Genomic DNA, 17316 nt, shown 5'->3' with positions numbered 1-17316 from the left:
CGTAGGCAGCGTAAGAAAAGCGGATATAGAAGCGAGGAGTACTTACAAAGGGAGCTGGAGAGGATCTACTCGCTCAGCGCGAGGCTGATTAGCAGATTGCTCATGAAGAGCGTCAGAGAGGAGAGCGATCAGGTGTTAGCCGCCAGGCTTTGGCGCGCTGTAGTAGGTGCAGAGAGACTGGCCATAACTCGCGTACGTGCAAGAAAGATACTCTAGGTACTGCTTAATCTATTATGTTAATATGTAGTAAAACAACTATATTGTGGTGGAACTACAGGCTTATAGAGGTGCGCAGATTTGGTGGGGTGCGGCGCTCGCTTGCCTGCGGCGCTCGCTTGCCACATACGTTAGTTCAAGTAGTTATGTAAGAGAATACTAGAATATTCAGAGACTATAGAAATAGGGACTCCAGAAATCGTACAGAAACTCAGCGCCGGATAGTGCATAATTAATATGATATCTAGTTATTCTAGGGCGATTCAAAGTCTTAGCGGGCGATACTACATAACCCTTTTCTCCTTCATTATCTTGAACAGATTGACTAATAGCTTCCTATTTGCAGTGCAACATGCACGTGTTGTCATGCATACTTAATCTTGCAACTACTAAAATGTTTCACTAACTATCAAGCATATAAATAAGCCTTCTTTCATCAGTTGAAAGTGTTAGACTTTTCAAACTGTAAGGAATACTAAGCGATGTATACATGATTACTCATTGATACGCGTCTTATCTACCAGACCACTCAATTCACAGCTTCATATAGTGACTTGATTAGAATACAATCAAGACTTAATTGGTATTTGCACAAGCTTCAAATTCAAATAGACATGGAACCAGCAAAATACTAATAGGAAAAATCTTCCGAGACGACATTCTGACCTGTAAGCCAGCTTAGAACCTCCCTGCTCAAGCCCTTTCCTGCGCATAGATACCAAGTCTCCGCCTCTATCTTATCCAAATCACTTTTGGTTAACCGTCTGCGCGAAACGCTTGCTCCTGCACTCTCCATTTCCTCCAAGCTATTTGTACCATCTTGTGCTCCCGTAAGATACACATTGGTACATACAGCCAGCTCATGATGACGTTCAAACGTGTCCTCCATAAAACCCTTATCCTCAACACGCAGCGCCCAAAACAGTCTGAACCGATCAGGGGCAAGCTTTAGACGAGGTAGCAGAGCAAGAAGAGGCGTTATACCCACACCGCCAGCCACAAAGGGCGCAATGACTTGCTCTTTCTCTTGTCGAACAGCGAATTCTCCGCCTATTCCCAGAATTGGGACCTCGAGGCCGGCACGCTCATTTTGGTTGAAGAGGAAGCTTGTGACTGGTCCCACCTTTCTGATTGTAATATCAAATTCTTGTTCTCTGTCCGTGTTTGATGAGGAAGAGGGCATGGAAGAAATCGTAAACGTCCTCACAAAATCATCATTCAAACTCGAGGGGTCCTCGTCTCGCATATGCTCATACCCAACATCGAGTTCTGCTTTGAAGTCGAGGGCTACCCACTGCCCAGCATTATAGTTGACACCAGGACCTGACACCGAAAACGTGAAGCGCGCTATTGTCGGTGAGAGCAGCGTCTTCTGCATTAGCCTCGCAAAGATTTGGCTACTTGGCCACGTGGTAGAGTTGAAAATTCCAGCCCGCACATTCCCTTCAGACGCCAAAGGCCAGACACGAGGGTTGTAAGGACTCTGTTCCTTCTTCTCTCCACGGAATGCCAGACCTCCCCTGACAAATCTGGATTGTTGGATGCTAATCTTCACAGCCAGATTACTTCCCGGTAGTAGCTCTGCTGCCTTCTTCCCAGCAAGTATTTCCGCCGTGCCCGTTACGTACAGTACTTCTCCTGTGGCGTAATCAGGAAATGCCAGTCCAATTTTCGGGTTTAACTGCAAATTTCCCAGGGACTGATACAGGCGGTTGCCCGAGTACTCGGGATATGCGATTTCGCTGGCGGAAATGATGCGGACGAATCCTAAGGGGCCACCGCGGTGGTTCACATCCATGTCGTCTTCTGTGCTGGTGGAGAGGAAAAACATGTCAGATTTTGCGATGAGATCTTGTCCCTCAACAGATAGCGATGGACCGTCTGCGACGAGCTGTGGCGCGACGAGCGCAGGCCGAATGACATATTGATTGAGGTATTTGGGACAGTTTCCCAAGCTTTGCTCGATTTTAGTTACGATTTGAAGTTGGTCTTGTGTCTGGACCAATTCGTTTTCTCCCTGGCCTTGTACTTCTTGCAGCATTGCCGCTACTAGACGTCCAGCTGTTTTTACTCTCTTGCGCGTCATAAGGTCTATTGCTAGCCCCGCGATGAGCTTTCCGTCCGCTCCATGTGTGAGAGGTGCTACAGCGCTCTTCTCCGCATCGCCAACCAATGCCCGCACAACGGGATCGTACTTGCTGTCTACGAGCGTCCGCGTGCCTACCATGCCTTGGCCTAATGGCTCGGAGAAGCCAGAGGACCCACCCCAAAGCGTAACCCAAGGCCGACTTTGAGTATCCAGTGTGCCGAATGCCTGGAGGGGAGCTCGCTGAAACATGAACGAAGCTTGTGGCGTGAGCATGGCGGAAGTCGGGTTATCTTGTGGCGGGACACGCAGGAGACGGTGCATTTTTGCTTCGCCGTCGTGCCATGGCATGCCTATTGAGAACGACATGCTCTCGCTGTGTGATATTGGTGTCCAATTGTCGGTTTGATATGGTGTTTTGGTGTTACAAACTTCTCTGGTGTATCAGAACTTGTGCAGTGTCCATGGCACGATGATGATAGATGATAAAAGAGATGGACATTGTTGAGTGGGAATCCAGATATCCAGACGGGCTTCAATCTAACATGTGCTGCTTACTCAACTGTGCTTACTGTACATGCAGAGCCTGATAGGCGAACGTGCCGACAGTGTGAGGAGTCGTCGGCAGGACGTGATGATGACCAAGCCCGATGCCGCCATCGGCAGTGGCTAGCCGCTCCAAGAATGCGGGGGTAGTGCGAATCTGACGGGGACTATTGCTATCACTATAAAGCAGGAGCTGACAAAGGCTGCACTAGGTGCCAAGAGTGGGCTAGCTTCATGAATGTGGAGTCAATCACGTAGTACGCTGCATGCGGGGCATCGTTTGGTACAGCTTCCAAGCTTGTCAAGGTACTATTAGCTATTACTTGTACTCACGTATGATTATTTCCGCCCCCCGCTCAGCAATGCCGTAAACAAGAGTTTGAATATGCGCGCTCGGCAGCAAGGGAATAACGCTCGCATCAACCACCCTCAAGCCCTTTGTGCCGTAGACGTTCAGCTCCGAGTCGACAACACCACCATCCTTCTCTGGAAGTAGTGCAGCAGTCCCTACAGGGTGATAGATACTGAACGTATTTGCTCGTGCAAAATTCGCCCAGTCCTCATCGGTCTGTACTGAACTGCCGGGTTCGTACTCCTCAGTCCAGATATCCCTCATTGGTGCAGACGAAGCGATCTTGCGCATGTACTTGGCGAGGCTCGTGATGGCCTCAACGTCGTAAGGGTGCGAAAGATAATTCGGGTTGATGAGCGGTTTGTCAGTAATGTTGCGCGAGGTGATGTGAACGTAGCCTTTGCTGAGGGGATGCTGCACAGCGCCAATCAGCGAAAAGGTGTTGATGCCAAATTGAGAAGAGTTGACTGCAGGATAGCCCTTATATCCAGTGTAGCCGTCGGAAAAGATGACCTCGAGTTGAGGAATCCTGTCACTGAGAACTGGAGACGAGTAACTTTTCTTTAGTTTGTCGGTCGTAGAAGTCAAACTTTTGTCGCTTTCGACAAGAGAACGCAGTCTTGAGGCAGTCTTATTGGATATCAGACTCCAGGAAAAGTATGCATAGCCGCTTCCCGTGTAGTCATAAAGGGAGCGTTGCCCAGCATTATACAAGGCCAACTCCGCAGCTGCACGTGTAGCGTTCTTGAGGACGTCAAACGAAGTGTATTCAGGCTTCAATTGAAAAGATATTTGGGTACGAATGTGATCCTGGAGATTTTCGCCGACAGAAGGTAGGTGCTTGATGACTTGAATTCCGATCTTGCTTAGGAGAGCCGAATCTCCAATTCCAAAGAGCTCGAGGACTCCGGGCGTCAGAAACGATCCAGCGGACAAGATTACTTCTTTTCGCGCATGAATAACGGTGCCATCTTCCAAAGTAACGCCGGTAGCAGTTGTACCCTTGAAATTGACTTTTGCTACGCGAGTGTCTAGCTTCAGCTGCAGATTGTGTCCTGCTAGTTTCAGATAGTCTGGAGCATACGAGCGAGTATAGTTGGGTCGGATGTTGCTTGGTTGGGTTGATACGCCTACGGGCTGGCCATTGAGCGACTCATGATTGTGAGGTAGTCCCAGATTGTTCATGGTGGGGATCCAAGTTGCTTGATGACGTGGGATGATTCTGTTAATGAGAGTTCGTATAGGGCCCGTCTTGCCAACACCGTCGATGCCATATTCAGGCGATGGCAAGAATGTCTCAACCTTGAGCATGGCTGCGTATAAGCTTTTCCAGTTCCATCCAACATTGCCGAGTTGTTCCCAGGCATCCAACTCGTGTTCAGAAGTGCGGTCCCATGTCATGAGGTTCAGTGCCGAACTACCACCAAGCACTTTGCCACGGTTTTGCGAAAAAACGCGATTGTTAGCGTTAGGCTGTGGAATCGTGGTCAAGTTCCAGTCATATTTTCCGCCTAGTGTGGAGCCTTTTCTTCCTGGAATGAAGATTGCTGGGTCTTGACGACCGTCAGGCCCAGCCTCTACAACGAGTACGCTAAGGTCTGGGAGTCCGATGCTGATACGCGATGCGACTGCGAGACCGGCAGTACCGCCTCCTACAACAATCTAACTTGTGTATTAGAATGACGAGATGAGTAGAGTAGTCCAACTGCGACTCACAAAGTCGTAGGAGCTTGAATCACCAGATTGGCTCTCTTCCCACTTCACGGTGGCTGCACCGCCGTGCCGCACCAGTCCGTGGATAGCCAGTGCTAACGCTAGAAACTTCATGTTGTTGTGGTGTTGGAAAGAACAGCTCTTGGGAGCAATTTGCTCGCCACTGCGAGTGCTGGAGCGGAGGGTATTATAACCGTCATTCTCAGGCGTCCAGTTCTGCTCGACTTGTATAGATTGGACAATGTATCCGCGCTATTGAATGAAATCGGGGAGGTGCATGCAGCAAAAGGGACGAATGAGCCTAGATTCGCTGGAGGCATTTATCCGATGCATGGACGGCGCCACGCCGACAGGGGACCGACCTTGAAGAAACACGCATTTCGTGAACATAGTCGCAGAAGACTGGTCGTGCGAGCCAGGAACATGGAAAGATGCGCCACACGCGAGCTGGCCGATCTGGGTGTCCGTCTGGGGTCGTGGACACCTAGTCGATGCATTTCACGGCGGCCGCTGCGTCAACCATGACCTTTCTAGGCAGATGTGGGACTGCAGCTTGGCACCATGGTAATGGGCCAAGTGTTGACTCGAATATCCAGGGGACAGGTGATTGTCCAGGCCGGTAGGGTTCATTTCTCCGAAGGACCCGAAGTACACAGCGCCGGTTCGTGTGCGAGCGGCAAGTTGGATGCATTGACGTGACGAGACACGACATGGGTCAGGCCCGATTGCGGATCGAGGATGGCATCTTGTATGGACAGTCCAGCTCGTACAAGTGGAGCAATGGTGTATCTGTATGGGGGTGTTGGTGACTGCGGAGCGATGAAATGGAGGATCGAGGGGTAGCCGCCATGGTGCTGCCACTGCCGTGGGGAGGTGGGGAGGTAGGTATGTAGGTAGGTAGGTAGGTAGGTAGGCAGGGCTGGGCGCGAAGGGCGCCCAGCAACCGCGTGCGCTAGTACACATTTATGGTCGGGTATCCTTCTGCATTGCAATGAGCAGGCATGGCACCAGAAACACTTCCCCATGGGCTGCATGCTATCTTTAACGTGTCTAGAAACTGTCCTTGTGCGATTTTGCGTGACGTCGGTAGGTACGGCACGCTTCGGTATCAGGGCCCGCAACACGAGGGCAGCCCAAGCAGCTGAACCCCTAAGTATTCCCGAGCCTCTCGACTCCCTCACCCTTGCTCCCCTCCTTCAGCACATGGCCCATCCGGATATGTCTTGACCATCCACGACCATCCCGCATCTGCCGCATCAGTCTCGTCCTAGTCACTCTTTTGGTTCCGTTTGTTGCAGCCGTTGTCTTGTCTTGTCCATCCCCTATTCCATCCGCGTGCTCGAGCAGCGCCAACCCCCCCACCATGGCTCTGCAGAAGAAACGCGTAAAACCTACACAGTATCCATTTTTGCCTTTCCATCTCGTGCGAAGTACACAGCTGCTCTCGTCGCTTGTCGTAGCAGGCATCATCTCCTACTTTCTCCACGAACTTGCGCGTGATGGGTACAGGCTGCCGTGGACGTTCATTTTGGTACGCGAGACCTGCATTGTTGCCACCATGCATCCAAGCGACAAGAGGAACGCTAATGTCCGAACAGCTTTTGGTGGCGTCCCTGCTGACCATTGTGGCCCTCGTGGCTACCATGCTCCTGCATGTATACCACGGTCTTAACCCTTCTGTGAATATCGTCGTAAACGCCTCGCTCGCCGTCGTCTGGACCGTGTCGTTTGCCATGCTCGCAAGGTGGTGTTCAGGCACACTATCGCACGTCTGCGACACGTCCGGCTGGGGCTCGGACACGGGCGTGAGCATCTGTAGGCAGTACAAGGCGCTATTCAGCTTTGCCTTGTTGGGCTTGCTTGTGACGCTGCTGGCCTTGGGGGTAGATGCCAAGGTGCTCAAGGGCTCGACAAGGAGGGGCCTTTTCCAGCCCGTGGATGGACGGGCAGCTGAGGACAAATTTGCCTGCAATGGCCTACAAGAGCTCGACATCAATCCCAATCCCGTTGCCGTGCGGGCAAGCCAGGCGAGAGGTGGGCAGGGCTACGCGGTGCCCGATGAGCAATTCGGATATGACGATTTGGCATATCACGGGGCAGCAGGTCACATTGGTCCGCCGAGCATGGAGCCAAGGTAGGGACATGGGCGAGGATTTCAGTGTTATTATTGTTAGTTGCATTCAAAACACCCCTATCGCAATCCTGATGTACATAGTCTCACATGCCTATGCGCCAATTCTCGCAAACGCCGCCCAATGTTGGCATGGTGCCGGGTATCATAATACAAGTAGGCTAGAAGAGGTCGTCCATGTTTGCATCCTGCCCGCTCATGGCAGCCGTCGCCGCATGGTCGGTGCCAACCTCGGCGTCCATGGACATGGCCGTGGACGGCGCGTCTCTTGCGGCTATCTCATCTTCGATAAAGACTCCAAAGCCCCCAAAGGCTTCGCGCAACGCCCGATTGCAGTAGTCGTGCAAGCTGTGCCCCCCAACCAAATGTGCGGCATCCTTCTTCATGCGCGCATACCAGTCAACGTCGTAATTGTCTTGCAGCACGTAATACTGAGGTGCAATGTCGTATCCTCCCCATGGGTCGAAGGGTGGCTCCTTGGGTGGTGGCACATACTTCTTGAGTCCACGAAACATGACTTCGGGCCCGCCGTCGTCCTGGCCAGCGCCTTTGTTGGGGCCCGCCGTCTTCGCAGCATCGCGCTTGGTAGCGGCCATGTTCGCATCGGCTTTTTGGAGGGCTTCGAATCGATGCAGCTTGTTCCACGTTGCTTCCACGTCCATGTTAAGGATGAGATTCCAAGTCATTTCCTCCACCTGTTCAAGGTAATCATTGTAGTCTCGCAGCGTCTCGAAATCGTCCTCCGTCTTGTTCATACTGTACGCTTGTCAGCCCAGCCACAGTGACTGCGCCATCACACTTACATCTTCATGACCTTCTTGCGCAAGTCAACCTCCCGCTCTACCTTCAGATCTTCAAACGTTGCCCTTCGAAAGTTCCTGTAGGCCAGTGTTTTGGCGCATCCCGCCACCGGGCAGATGTTGTTGCCTTTGTTGCCTCCAAACAGCCGCTCGACACAGGTATCGCACATGGAATGATAGCATGTGGGATTGATTTTGAACTGCATGTTGGGGTCGAGGTACCCCGACGCTTTGCAGACGGGGCATACGCCTGCGACACCGTCAGCGAGGGCATCGCGTAGCGATTGCAGCAGAGACAAATTATATAGCGACCGAGAAAGAGTAAACGCACCGCTATCTTGCTTTGACGCGCCTGTAGCGCGCCCGGATCTCGACATGACGGGGGTGAGGCGAAAGCGAGTGGGAGCTTGACGGGCCACCAACTTGACTCGGCCTGATGACTCAGCGGCAGGATTTCGCTTGTTGCTCTACTGAGTTCAGAACATGGCTTCGTATTCCAACAGATATGGATAAGATGGCGTGAGGGCGAGCTATTCCAATCACCATGAAGTTGGTTGCGACATTCCGGCAAGGCGACGATCTGGATGCGTCGACGCGCGCGCCCGAGGTTCCCACGCTGCGGGGCGCGCTAAGTGCCAAGACTGGCCTTTTTTCACCACTAAATTCCTGCCACCATTCTCCCTCCTTCTTCCTCCACATCCTTCACTCCAGGACAACATCGACAAAATGGCAGCCTCGACACAAAATGCCCTAGAAGATATTGAGCGCCGCCGCGTGCAGCTACAGCAGACTGTAGACCAACTCCGCAAGTCGTTGTCGCACTGGACAACTTGGGAGGCTGAGTATGAGGCGCTCAAAGAAGAAATCCAAGCTGCCGGCGACCCCTCGCCCTCGCAGATACGTGACATGGCACGCGGCCTCGAGCTCGAGCTGCTGGATGAGAAGCAGGTCGAGGAGCTCCTCTGCAAGAAGTCGCCAACAGAACGCACTGCTAACCAAGTTGTTGACATGATCTCTAGACGCCTTGACTATGTCCGGACGAGTAGTGCTACGATCGAAAAGAACCTCGATTCTGCCGAGAAGAGGCTTGCTGGTGTCGATGTCTTGTTGGAGCCCGGCATGGACAACGAAGACGGGGAGCCGATGATGGATATCGAAGAAGAACTAGACGAGCAAGGCAATGAAATATCGAGCTCGGTCAATCAGACTGGAAAGGCTGCAGCCGAGCTAGTCGAAGTTCTACGCAAGGCTGGAATTCAAAAGGCCGAGTTGGAGAAGAAGAGCGCAGCGCAAGCGAAGGAGCAGTCACCAGAGGCTCCGCCCACCTCTCCACCAGCTTCGGGTGCTACAGAGGACCCCACATCCACATCATCCTCAGAATCAGCGTCTGCTCCACCCGACGACCGCGCTAGCACAGCACAGTCACCTGCAAAAAAAGCCGTGTCCTTCGCCGAGACGGTCGACGTGCAGTCAGATCCAGGACTGACCTCTACGTCTAGTGGAAACAAGGGTCTTGCATCTGTTCAGTTTCCAGAGGGCGTCAGGGCAGTCGAGCTCGATGACGATGACGACATGTTGTCGTTGCCCGTCATTCCCGAAGACGAATCACCGGAGGATGCAGAGCTGAGAAGACAAATGCTGCGGTACGGCATGTCTGAAGTTGGGCAAGTTGTTGCGGAGCTCAATCTTGACAAGCCTACTGCATCATTCTCTGATGATGATGATGATGACGAGGACGATGACTACGATTATGACTATGACACCGAGGACGAGGAAGAGGAAGACGAATATGGCCGAAGCACACGTCCTGTCATCACTGAGGAATACCGCAAGCAGATGATGGAACTGGAGAAGAAGCTGAACGCCCGCATGATGGAAAATGTCGGACCACGGCCGGCTGATGGCCCTCTAGATGAACATATTGGCGACATTCGCACAATGCGTGTACAGAAGGACGATCAGTTCGAGCAGGCCCTGGGTTCGTCAAAGGCGACTACGCAGTCAGCAGACGAGGACAGCGAAAAGCCAAAGAAGAAGGGAGTGCGGTTTGCCAACGATATTGATATCTCTGAAGCCCCGAAGCCAATCGCAGAGCCAAAGGACACGGCACAGCCGGCAGCTAAAGCAGCCCCGACAATGTCGGACACGATTGTGGAGAGATCGGCTCCTGTTGCTCCATCTCCAGTAGAGCCGCCCAAGCGGGGCAAGACGTCGAGATTCAAGAGTGCCCGCGCTGCTGCGAGCGCACCGCAGGTGCTGCCAACGCCTCATGTGCCCGAAGCACCCCCTGTGCCAACAGGTCCTGCAGGCCGAACACTAGCGGCTACCGTCACAGAGCATGTGCCGTCGCCGTCTGAGCCGCAAGCGCCTGATGAGTTTGATGCCGTCATGTTGAAACGCGAGATCCAAGCAGAATACCACAAGGCGCGGAATCGATTCATTCAGCGGCAGGGCGGATTCAAGGCGACGGAAGAGGATGAAGAGGAGGTGATAATGGAAGAGCGCGACGGCAAGGCGAAGAAGGTAAGTAGGTTCATGGCGGCCAGGCTCAAGGCCGAGGGTGTGTAGCCCAGCACGCGGCTTTGGCGACGCGACCAACGGAACAATTCATGTCCGTGAGAGATACTTCACCATGTGTCCAGACTCACATTACATTGCTTCCAAGATCAAACCCGATGGGGCCACTAGACGCGCTTGGCCACTTGTGCCTGTGCGCGGTTCATTTACTCCCACACATAGATAGTTGTTGTAGTCCAAGTCGCCCTTGTCGGCGCTGCTGAAATGCCATGCCACTGTCGAAGAATGCAAGCTGCCCGGACGTGGTGATGCTGCCTATTGTGCCCCGGGTCTCTCTTTGCGTAATTTGTGTCGGTGTCAGGGCGAGTCGCGAACAAGGCGGGGCAGCCATGGTGGTGATGGTGGTGATGGTGGTAATGGTGGGGTCGTCGTTTGCGCCCGTCATCCTAATTTTTCCACGCCTCCAACTGTTCCCTACTTATGACTTCGGACTCGAGCTTCTCCACGCACTCCGATTCGCTGCCTCGTGCCCTTGATCTTCCGTCGCCGTTTGCAGACGCATCCAAAAACCCTGCCCACCTTGCCTTCGCGCCCATAGCGCTGGCGCAATACCACAACATTGCGCAAGAGCTGGCCTCCAACAACCTCTATCGCATCTTGCGCGCACCAGGCCCCATTCGTGTCTGGGTCTACCGCTCGCTGCTCGCCCAACATCGGCTGTGGAATGACTGGGACCGCCGCGCCACTGCCACTGCCACGCATTCGAGAGACAAGATGGGCGAGTCTGAGCGACCCTACAGTTCAAACGGCAGAGTGGCGAGGCCATACCTCACGCGCCTCCGCCTCGCACTCGCACCGTATACGGTCCACTTCCACAACCCAGGATACATCAGAGACGACACCCTGCGCATGCTGGAGCGGGACGTTGTGAAGAAGACATTGGAGGAGTCGCGCAAGAGCCTGGAGCTGCGCGAAGAACTCGGCCTTTCGTGCGAGTTCTGGGACGAGCTTGCAGGCGTGCTCAAGGCCGCCATCCCCTCGCTCGAGCGGCGTTGCTTTGCCGCGCCAGACCCGGCGGCACCAGAATACGAGGGCTTGTCGGGCCCGCTCATAGCCAGCTACTCGCCGAGCCTGTTGCGGGACCTGGAGCGGTTGAATCAGCTCGTGTGTATTGCGCGCAATGTGCTGGTGCACGGAGAGCGGGTGCAAAATCTGAGTGCAGATAGGCTGTTCGACAAGGACATCTTCGCCCTCATCAGCGTGTGCGTTCGTGTCACGGCGAGGGGCTATGACGGCGAAGCGGGAACACAAGACGAGGACAAATGGCAGGGTGTCATCAATGCCTATAAGAAGCTCCTCATTACCTGCCTGCAATTCCTCAATAACCTGATTGCCAAGAATGAACAGCGCAAGCTCATGCTCTGGATTGAGCTGTTCGACAGCCACCTAGACAACGAGCTGCCCAACTTCGCCGACATGAAATACAAAATGGACGAGTTTCCACAGCAGGACCAGGGTCCGCCCCCGGAAGAGCAGCCTCACAGTCATGCAGCGCGAAGCCTGGATACCTTCAAGATACCCCAGCAGCCGGCCTCGTCTCCCTTCCTGCTTTATATTGGCGAGACGGGAAACGACGCCAAGAAGGCGCTCATACAACACGGTGTCAAGGCGGGTGCAAATGAAATCGCCGCCGAGTGCAGAAGGCGGTGGCAGACCATGAGTGAAGAAGAGAAAAACGTAAGTCACGACGGATATCCCGGTCTATTCGTCCTACTAACACGCACAGAAATGGAACATGCTGTATGCAGACGTTGTCGCTCGGTACCGGGACCAAATCACGCAGTCCAGCACCTACCGCAAAGTCGTTGACCAGCATGCCAAGAATGAGGAGAGCGTGCAAGCACTCGCCAAAAGTATCAACCAACTCCAAGTTGAGGTCGACCGAATGCGCTCATCCATCACCGTGCTACCGGGGGACGAGTCCGGGCCACACCGACAATCATCGCCCTCTGAAGGGGAGACACAGTCCCCAAGACCAGCAACGGATGACTCGTTACTAGATCCCAGCATCAAACGGTCTCCCCCGGCAGGTGAGATCGATTTCCGTGTGACATACCCGCCATCCTTCGGAGCAGAGATTCTCCAAAATGGAAAAGAAGATTTGCTCAAGCGTCTGGAGCCAGACCCCGACCGACCATCAGGGCTAATCAGTGACGTAGCCTCTCCAACATCTCCTCCACCCGAGGAAGACGATGACAATGATGACGACTACGACGACATCCCCGGGGATGAGGGCCGAGGCTTGCTCACAGATGTTCCGCTTATTCTGGGTCCTACTGAAATCGAGGTTCTGCCCATGATCATCATGGCTGGCATTGTCGAGCCGCACGAGGGACAACCTGGCTATCATGCCGACCCGACTATATTTAGCAGTGTGAGGAGCATGCATGGTGTGCGGTGTCACCTGCTCCTGGCACAAGATAATGGACGAAATCTGCTTCGTGAATTGTTGATCTTCGTCGCCGCTTGGGACCTTCGAGAGGAGGAACTCTATTTCAAATTCATGGTGAAGATTATGGAAGCCATACTCGCAAACCAGCTACTGCCGTTTGCTTACCATGCCTTCCGAGAATCAGAGTAGGTGAAGCAATGACATGTGCAGAGGATTCGCTGACGTTTGACCAGATCCAAGGACATTATATCGCCAGCCCAAGCTGTCATCATGAAGCTTCTCACCAATATCTTCCGCGCCAGACAAGTCCGCACTCAACCCAACAAGGGACATGTCAAGTCGAATCATGCGCAGGTTGACCAGGGCGATGTTCATATGGTGAATTTTCTGCTTACCGAGTTTCGACGGCATATCATCCCACAAACCTGTGCACTCATTTTCCTGCAGGGCCAGATTCGAGCCGGACATGCGCAGCCTGAAGACTTTCCTCTCAATCTCTGGGACATGGAGCGCATGTACGAGGGCGTGTACCAGTACCTAGAGTTTTTCGCTATCCTCACAGAACACGAAACATGGAAAAGGATGCTGAGCAACTGGGAAATCTCGCACGAACTAGTCACTCTTCTCAAAGAACTTGATGCCGCGATACCCAAGGGTCAGCTGTCACCGCCACCTCTGAGAAATGCACAACATGCACCACCAACCCCCACACCAGCAGAGGGGGACGCACCACCACCACCACCACCACCACAACAACAACAACAACAACAGCCGCCACAGCCACAACCAGTCGCGGTTGAGCGACCTTATGACACAACAGCAGGATCCTCCGAGTCCTATGTTCCTCCGCCAACATCACCATCACCTCGGCCGTACATGGATGAAGCTGCAGACGAGCCGTCAGACTTTGAGTGGCGTAATCTCAAGAAGCTCGCTATCCTTGTGCTAAGCTCATTAGTATGGAAGAACAAACATGTCCAAGACCAGGTTCGTCCTCTAGGCGGCATCGAGGCAGTGTTGAATTGCTGCTCGTACGACGAGCACAACCCGTATATCCGCGAGCACGCCATCATGTGTCTCCGCTTCCTCATGGAAGGCAACAAGGATAATCAGGAACGCATCCATGTGCTGGAAAAATTCAGCCAGAGAGCAATGGCCAAAGCCAAGAATGCCGCAAATGCACCAGGCGACGCAGCAGACGAGATCCTCGACAGCCCCGTCAACGTCCGTGTACCTGACGAAGTGCTCGATCAACAAGGGTACGAAACCTACATGGACAAACAAGGGCAGGTCATGTTGCGGAAACGCCAGGCCCCACCTCCAGCCCAACAACCACTGACATGTCGCTCAGATCTAGGAGCCAAGGGTAAAGGAAAACTCGATGCTGCTACGCTTGGCAGCATGAGAGACCCCAAAGCACTCGAGGACTTGGTGCAGCAAGTCATGCGCGACCTGCCGCGGGTGCAGGGCCTGAGGGGTGGGGAGGAGAGAGCAATCGAGGTTGAAGAGGCGTTGAAGAAGCTGGATAAGGGGTTTGATGGCGGGAACTCGCAAGGCTGATTTGCAGTCTTGAGTCACAGGCGCTCTGGAGTACGGCAAGTCCGGAACGAGGCTGTGGCACGGACACGTAGCTGAGCGACAGGTTGGAATCGGGTTGGTACTCGTGAGGGAGTGCGAGGGTCAGGACACGATCTATGTGAAAGGGTTTCTACGTCCAGTACTATTACTAGTAGATTGATGGTACTTGGATGTCATGTCGGAAATCAAAGAGGTTCCCATACGAGGGATTGGCGCACCCAAGCCCGGTCTGGGGGAAGATGATTGCCTGATAGGGACTGGGAGCTCGCGACACCTGCCATGGGGCTAGCAGGCATGATTCCGATGAGCAAGGCGTCGGCTTTTGAACAAGGCCCGGTGAAGGGTACCGCCGCTGATAAAGAAGTCGAGTCGCGACACTGTCGTCGGCACAATGCATGCCCGGCGGCCGAATGCAGCAGGTCCCAAGACTTGAGCGCGGTGTATATGTGCTTGGGACGGGAGCCGGTGTGGGGAAATACATGTATGTATATATGAAAGCGGATAGTGGAGTGGGCCGACTTCGGAGCAGAATGCCATGTGTTGGGGGGATATTCCTTGGTATGAAAATATCTGGCCATGTACCGTACTAATAAGACCATGTGTCGAGCGCAGGTGGACGCATGGACTGCAGGCGCTTTGGGCCATTTTTGCAATCTTGGTAGCTACGCCGGCGTCATGGCTCGAGTGAAGGCGGTGCAGCAAACCATTGCGACTCTAGCATGGCTGAGTAGTGGCGTGGCCGCCGCTGCTGCTGCTGCTGCTGCTTCGCACGGCGCATCCCAAGTCAGCCTACCGGGCTATGGAAGCTTCGTCGGCACCACCATTTTCGAGACGCTGACACAGAAACGTCTGGCCCGGCCCGTCGACGCCTGGCTCGGAATCGACTATGTCTCGCAGCCCGTGGGAGAGGCCCGGTTTGCGCCTGTCGGACCCCCAGCGGCCTTTGACGGCACCAAGAATGCAACGCACTATGGCTTCTCGTGTCATCAGGATCCCAAGGATATCACCTACGCCGTCAACGAGGCATGTCTGAACATGAATGTGTTTCGGCCGCAGAATGTATCGGCGCATGATAAACTTCCCGTACTGGTCTGGATCCATGGCGTAAGTTTGGCCGTCAACCTTTTTTTTCGTTATTATTATTATTATTATTTTATTTTATTTGTTCAAAGATCAACGTTTTTGCTGACAGCTTAGGGCGGGTTTGTTGCGGGCAGCGCAAGAAGCTTCGATGGGCCGTCATTCGTGGCCAACTCGAGAGAGCCGCTGATTGTGGTCAACTTCAACTACAGAGTAAGACATTGCCATCCATGTAGAAGCCCATTGGCGGCAACTTATGCATGGCTAATCCAGTCCCCAATGTAGATCAATTCCCTGGGCTTTCTTCCCTCGCCCGTATTTGAGCGCTTGGGCCTTTTGAATCTGGGTCTGCGGGATCAGCAGATGCTATTTGAATTTGTGCAAAAGTACATTTCTGCTTTTGGGGGAGATGGCTCGCGCGTGACGATTGGGGGACGCTCTGCAGGTGCACACTCGGTCGGCATTCACCTCTTCCACAACTACAACTTGACCCAAGGCCCGTCGCCGCTCTTTTCCCAAGCCATCTTGCAGTCGGGAAGCGTGACTGCGCGAGCATTCCCCAACGCTTCGTACCCACTGTACCAAGAGCAATTTGCGCGGTACCTAGACCTTACGGGATGTAGTTCCGTCGCCAACAGCAGCGACACGGCGATTCTGGCTTGCCTGCGGGCGGCGCCCATATCCGCGATTGAGGCGGCCAGCACAGCGCTCTGGCGGGCATCCGAGTATCCCATTGCATGGCCATTCCAGCCCACGCGAGGCGGGCCTCTCCTTGAGCAAGCGGGCTCCGTTTCAGGAGTCAAAGGCCAATTCTACCGCATCCCGACCATTACCACCAACGTGCCCAACGAGGCAAAGTACTACGCTCCGGGCAACATCACGAGCAACGAGCAGTTTGTGGGCTTCTTGAAAAACCTCATGCCAGGCCTGAGCTCCGAGGACATGGCCGATGTCGAGTCGCTGTACCCCGATGCGACGGACCAAGTCAACGGGCCGTATGTGTTTAGTCCCAACTCGACGCAGTATGAGCGGCTCTCGGCAGCGCTGACGGATTACATGTACGTATGTCCTGGACAGGAGACGGCAGTGCGCATGGGCGGGGCGGGGGTGCGCGTTTACAAGGGCGTGTTTGCGGTGAACAATACGTTTCCGGCGTGGAAGGGGATAGCGCATACAGCCGACACAAAGTACACGTGGGCTGAGCCAGGTGGGCGAGGCGGGGTGCAGTATCCGGATGTAGGCAAGCAAGTGCTGAATGCGTACTTTAGCGATTTTGTGGCACTGGGAGATCCCAACATGGGGCGCAGAAAGGGACTGCCGGTTTGGCCGAGCTATGTCGACGAGCAGGAAAAGGGGCTGCCTGGGTTGCAGATGCGCATCAGACCATTTGGCGAGAGTGGCGTCGAGGGCGATGCCATTAGGAGGGTGCCATGTGAGTGGTGGAGGGACGAGAAGCGTGCCGCTAGATTGGACAAGTGAAATTACAAGTAAGTATACCCGTGGTAGGTCGAGGGCAAAAACAAGCGTCTAAGCGCCATCCAACGGTTCGTCATGGGTAAAAGAGTCGAGGTAACGAAAATAGAGGCTTAGTTTCCAGCTAGTCAAGTTTGTATTGATGAGTGTCTGGCCAAAGGAAAAATCGCCCTCGAGGCTGTTCTATGGCATTCCTTGGCTGACACAAGCTGGATATGTATGGTTTCTTTCTCTGTGTGACTCGTCAATCCAATCCTTCTCCCAATCACCGTATTCGTTCAAAAACAAGGGGTATAAATCTCCAAACACCAGCCTCCTCGGCCAAAGAAGAATAAGAACAAGAGTCATGTCCCCTCCCCACCACATTCCTTC

At 53.7% G+C, this 17316-nt stretch overlaps 7 protein-coding genes across 7 annotated transcripts; 4 read left to right on the top strand and 3 right to left on the bottom strand.

The window, feature by feature from the left end:
- Positions 1-847: 847 nt before the first annotated feature.
- Positions 848-2671, bottom strand: SETTUDRAFT_108218 (uncharacterized protein; the record flags this gene model as incomplete). Its single annotated transcript, XM_008026105.1, has 1 exon — positions 848-2671. One exon carries the CDS (start codon positions 2669-2671, stop codon positions 848-850), a length of 1824 nt encoding a protein of 607 aa, XP_008024296.1.
- Positions 2672-3167: 496 nt separating this feature from the next.
- SETTUDRAFT_46996 (uncharacterized protein) lies at positions 3168-5080 on the bottom strand (the record flags this gene model as incomplete). The annotated part of the gene is made up of 2 exons (XM_008025944.1): positions 4917-5080; positions 3168-4862 (listed from the first exon to the last, which is right to left on the bottom strand). The coding sequence occupies exons 1-2, from the start codon at positions 5025-5027 to the stop codon at positions 3168-3170; spliced, it is 1806 nt and encodes a 601-aa protein (XP_008024135.1). The 5' UTR covers positions 5028-5080.
- Positions 5081-6276: 1196 nt separating this feature from the next.
- On the top strand, positions 6277-7051 carry SETTUDRAFT_108153 (uncharacterized protein; the record flags this gene model as incomplete). The annotated part of the gene is made up of 2 exons (XM_008026104.1): positions 6277-6444; positions 6512-7051. 2 exons carry the CDS (start codon positions 6277-6279, stop codon positions 7049-7051), a joined length of 708 nt encoding a protein of 235 aa, XP_008024295.1.
- A 154-nt stretch (positions 7052-7205) lies between these two features.
- Positions 7206-8221, bottom strand: SETTUDRAFT_27723 (uncharacterized protein; the record flags this gene model as incomplete). Its single annotated transcript, XM_008025877.1, has 3 exons — positions 7206-7800; positions 7848-8094; positions 8176-8221. The coding sequence occupies 3 exons, from the start codon at positions 8219-8221 to the stop codon at positions 7206-7208; spliced, it is 888 nt and encodes a 295-aa protein (XP_008024068.1).
- Positions 8222-8371: 150 nt separating this feature from the next.
- On the top strand, positions 8372-10628 carry SETTUDRAFT_168646 (uncharacterized protein). The gene has a single exon (XM_008026103.1). It carries the CDS (start codon positions 8571-8573, stop codon positions 10410-10412), a length of 1842 nt encoding a protein of 613 aa, XP_008024294.1. The 5' UTR covers positions 8372-8570; the 3' UTR covers positions 10413-10628.
- Positions 10629-10841: 213 nt separating this feature from the next.
- On the top strand, positions 10842-14373 carry SETTUDRAFT_149780 (uncharacterized protein; the record flags this gene model as incomplete). The annotated part of the gene is made up of 3 exons (XM_008026102.1): positions 10842-12098; positions 12148-12998; positions 13047-14373. 3 exons carry the CDS (start codon positions 10842-10844, stop codon positions 14371-14373), a joined length of 3435 nt encoding a protein of 1144 aa, XP_008024293.1.
- Positions 14374-14988: 615 nt separating this feature from the next.
- SETTUDRAFT_149779 (uncharacterized protein) lies at positions 14989-16950 on the top strand (the record flags this gene model as incomplete). Its single annotated transcript, XM_008026101.1, has 2 exons — positions 14989-15507; positions 15757-16950. The coding sequence occupies 2 exons, from the start codon at positions 14989-14991 to the stop codon at positions 16948-16950; spliced, it is 1713 nt and encodes a 570-aa protein (XP_008024292.1).
- Between the last annotated feature and the right edge of the window lie 366 nt (positions 16951-17316).

The sequence above is a fragment of the Exserohilum turcica genome (assembly GCF_000359705.1).
Source record: "Exserohilum turcica Et28A unplaced genomic scaffold SETTUscaffold_16, whole genome shotgun sequence".
Taxonomy (NCBI): domain Eukaryota; kingdom Fungi; phylum Ascomycota; class Dothideomycetes; order Pleosporales; family Pleosporaceae; genus Exserohilum; species Exserohilum turcicum.
The sequence above is the reverse complement of the archived record's forward strand: the minus strand, read 5'-3'. Positions and strand labels throughout refer to the sequence as shown.